At 44.1% G+C, this 3,405-nt stretch overlaps 1 protein-coding gene across 1 annotated transcript in view; it reads right to left on the bottom strand.

The window, feature by feature from the left end:
- The window catches only part of CBX2 (chromobox 2), a 15,501-nt gene extending 12,653 nt beyond the window's left edge, over nt 1-2,848 (bottom strand). The window contains exon 1 of the mRNA XM_024760626.1: nt 2,707-2,848. Coding sequence (XP_024616394.1) covers nt 2,707-2,848 — 142 coding nt within the window. The remainder of the gene's footprint in view (nt 1-2,706) is intronic.
- Nucleotides 2,849-3,405: the final 557 nt, after the last annotated feature.

Raw genomic sequence — 3,405 nt, 5'->3', positions numbered from 1 at the left:
GTCTGCAGCTCACACTGTTTAGAACACTTCTTACAAAGGGCAGCGTGTCCCAGCCCTCATTTTACAGATGAGGGCAAGGAATCGTAAATTGCTTCAAGTCCTGAGGCTGTGGAGCCTGTTCCTGCCATTCCCCACTTGTGCCTGGTGGGGGCGGGCAGGCTACGTCTGGAAGTAGTGAGGCAGCCTGCACACAGTAGGCCCTCAAGGGCTGCACGAGGCCTGCCCCAGGCCGCCTAGCCTATTGCATGGCCCCTTGCCATATGCATATGCATAGACTGGACCCCCCTTGGATCCTGGGGGCTGGGGAGGTTAAGGAACGCTGTTGTAGGAGGTAGGGAACGACAATTAACCAACTCCTTTGCGATGTTGCTTTGGAGACCAGACCACAGTCCCCTATGAGAGACCTCTGTTGTAGAAGGCTTTTATTTTAAAGAGTGTCGTTTATTAATTTTGCAATCATATCAGTCCATGATTCCAATTTCTTACTATTAGAAACAGTGCAGTGACGAACATCTTTATTTTTTTTCTTAATTGGAGTATAGTTGATTTTTGATGTTGTGTTAGTTTCTGGTATACAGCAAAGTGACTCCTTTATACATATATGTATATATACACACACATATATATAAATACATTCTTTTTCAGATTCTTTTCCATTATAGTTTATTACAATATTTATTGAATATTTATTGAATATAGTTCCCTGGGCTATACAGTAAGACCTTGTTGTTTATCTATTTTATATAGAGTAGTTTGTATCTGCTAATCCCAAACTTCTAATTTATCCCTGACCCCCTTTTCCCCTTTGGTAACCATAAGTTTGTTTTCTATGTTTGTGAGTCTCTTCTGTTTTGTAAATAAGTTCATTATATTATTTTCTTAGATTCCACATATAAGTGATATCATACGATATTTGTCTTTCTCTATATGACTTACTTCACTTAGTATGATAATCTCTAGGTCCATCCTTGTTGCTGCAGATGGCATTATTTCCTTCTTTTTTACGGCTGAGTAATATTCCATTGTGTATATAAACCACATCTTCTTTATCTGTTCCTCTGTCGATGGACATTCAGGTTGCTTCCATGTCTTGGCTATTGTAAATAGTGCTGCTATGAACATTGGGATACATGTATGTTTTTGAATTAGAGTTTTCTCCGGATATATGCCCAGTAGTGGGATTGCTGGGTCACATGGTAACTCTATTTTTAGTTTTTTAAGGAACCTCCATACTGTTGTCCATAGTGGCTGCACCATTTTACGTTCCCAGCAACAGTGTAGGAGGGTTCCTTCTTCTCCACACTCTTTCCAGCATTTATTATTTGTAGACTCTTTTTGTTTTGGCTATGTTTGGTCTTCGTTGCTGCACGTGGGCTTTCTCTAGTTGCGGCGAGCGGGGGCTACTCTTCGTTGCGGTGTGCGGTCTTTTCATTGCCGTGGCTTCTCTTGTTGCAGAGCACAGGCTCTAGGCGCGTGGGCTCCGGTAGTTGCAGCACGCAAGCTCAGTAGTTGCAGCTCACGGGCTTAGTTGCTTTGTGGCATGTGGGATCTTCCCGGACCAGGGATTGGCAGGCGGATTCTTAACCGCTGCGCCACCGGGGAAGTCCCTATTTGTAGAGTTTTTGAGGATGACCATTCTGACGGGTCGAACATCTTTTTTTTTTTTGGCTGCACCGTGTGGCTTGTGGGATCTTAATTCCCAGACCAGGGATCGAACCTGGGCCCTCTGCCATGAAAGCGCGGAGTGCTAACCACTGGACTGCCAGGGAATTCCCTGGTTGAATATCTTTATCTTTGCATGTGCAAGGTGCTGGCACATCTCTGGAACAGCATGTATTGTACTGATGCTGTATTGAAGGGCAATGGGTCTACTTTTTTTTTTGTTGGCTATTGCCAAAGTGTCCCCCAGGGGTCAGCATTGATTTAGACTCCCACCCCAGGTAGATGGGGTTGCCTCTGTCCCCGAATTCTCAGCAACTCTGGGAGGTATAAGTCCATCTAGGGCATTTCTGAAAGTATTTGATGCTTAGCTGGTTTCAGTGGTATTCTAACAGAAATTAGTCACGTCTGTTACACATCCCACATCTGCTTTTTTTCAAACCTTTGCCTGGTGCGGGATTGTTAGAGTGTAAAAATGATTTTACGAGTGCAATTTTCGAGTCTGAAATATCATACATTATTTTCTCAAATTTAACAATAAGTTACACTTAACAAAGTTTTAAAATTTAGGGTGAAGTCCTTATTTAAAAACCAATAATTAGCTTGGGGATTCAAAGCAGTAAACAAATACACATCGTGAGTTTGCTAATTGTTCTCCCTGGATGCTAAAGGCGATCTTGAGCATCCTCTATAAATCCTTTGGGCACCATCGATAAACCCAGGGGTTTCAGGATTGATGGACCTGAGAACTGGGTTGCAAATCCCCCTGTGAATCAAATGCATGCTCTTGTTCACTCCCTTCATTTGCTGGGTTACTTCTTGTCTAAAAGAACCCAAACAAAGAAATGTCTGTCGCTCAGGTCACATGAAACAAGAGATTTTCATTACCCTCTTTAATCCTGCTGCTTTGGTGAGATAGTACGAAGATAAGTCCAAAGGACACATTTTCTTTTAAAAAGTCATTTTCCTGCTTCTTGTTGGCAAAAATCTCAGTGATAATCAGAGGAACTGCATTTGGAGGCAAGGAATGTTAGAACCAAAAGGCACCGTGAAAATTCCGCTTTGCAGGTGAGTACAGGGTGGTCCAGAGGACGGCGGGAATGTCTAGTTTGACATGTCCAAGGCTGGGCCCCTGCTCATGCCGGGCAGCACCTTGCCAGCCCCCCAGCCTCCAGCTCTGCTTCTCCATCACCATAGGCCTTTGTGGCTCTTAACTGAGCAAGGAGAGTGGGACATGCCCCGGGTGCCAAAAGGTTCAGACGGATACTGAAAAAACTCCCTCCCCTCCTGTCCCCAGCAGTCTAGTTCTCCACTCTGGAAGCAACAAACTCAACCCCTTCCTAGGTTTTCTTCCGGGGCCTTTCTGTGCCTGAACCAGCAAGGATGCGTGGAGCGTTTCCTCCTGGTGCACCCTCCCGCTGGTTTCTTCTGGTCACACAAATGGTAGTGCACTAAGGCTGTTCTGCCTGCTGCTTTTTTTCCTCTTAGTTGTATGGCTCGAAGATTGCTCCCCAACAAGTGGATAGACCTACCTTGCTCCTTTGAATCTCTCCATGATATTCTGTAGTTGATGTATGGTAGTTTATATAAATAGATCCTGATTGACAGACGGTGAGTTGTTCCAATGTTTAGCTCTTGCTGCAAAGAGTAACATTTGTTTAAAAAAATCAAGTTTTTCTGTTCTCTTGACTGTGAGAGGGATGCAGGCCTGCAGCAGAAGTGTCCATGATGACTGCAGAAACAAAA

Source organism: Neophocaena asiaeorientalis, unplaced genomic scaffold (genome assembly GCF_003031525.2).
Source record: "Neophocaena asiaeorientalis asiaeorientalis breed wild unplaced genomic scaffold, Neophocaena_asiaeorientalis_V1.1 scaffold30, whole genome shotgun sequence".
Classification (NCBI taxonomy): domain Eukaryota; kingdom Metazoa; phylum Chordata; class Mammalia; order Artiodactyla; family Phocoenidae; genus Neophocaena; species Neophocaena asiaeorientalis.
This window is presented reverse-complemented; position numbering and strand designations above follow the sequence as displayed.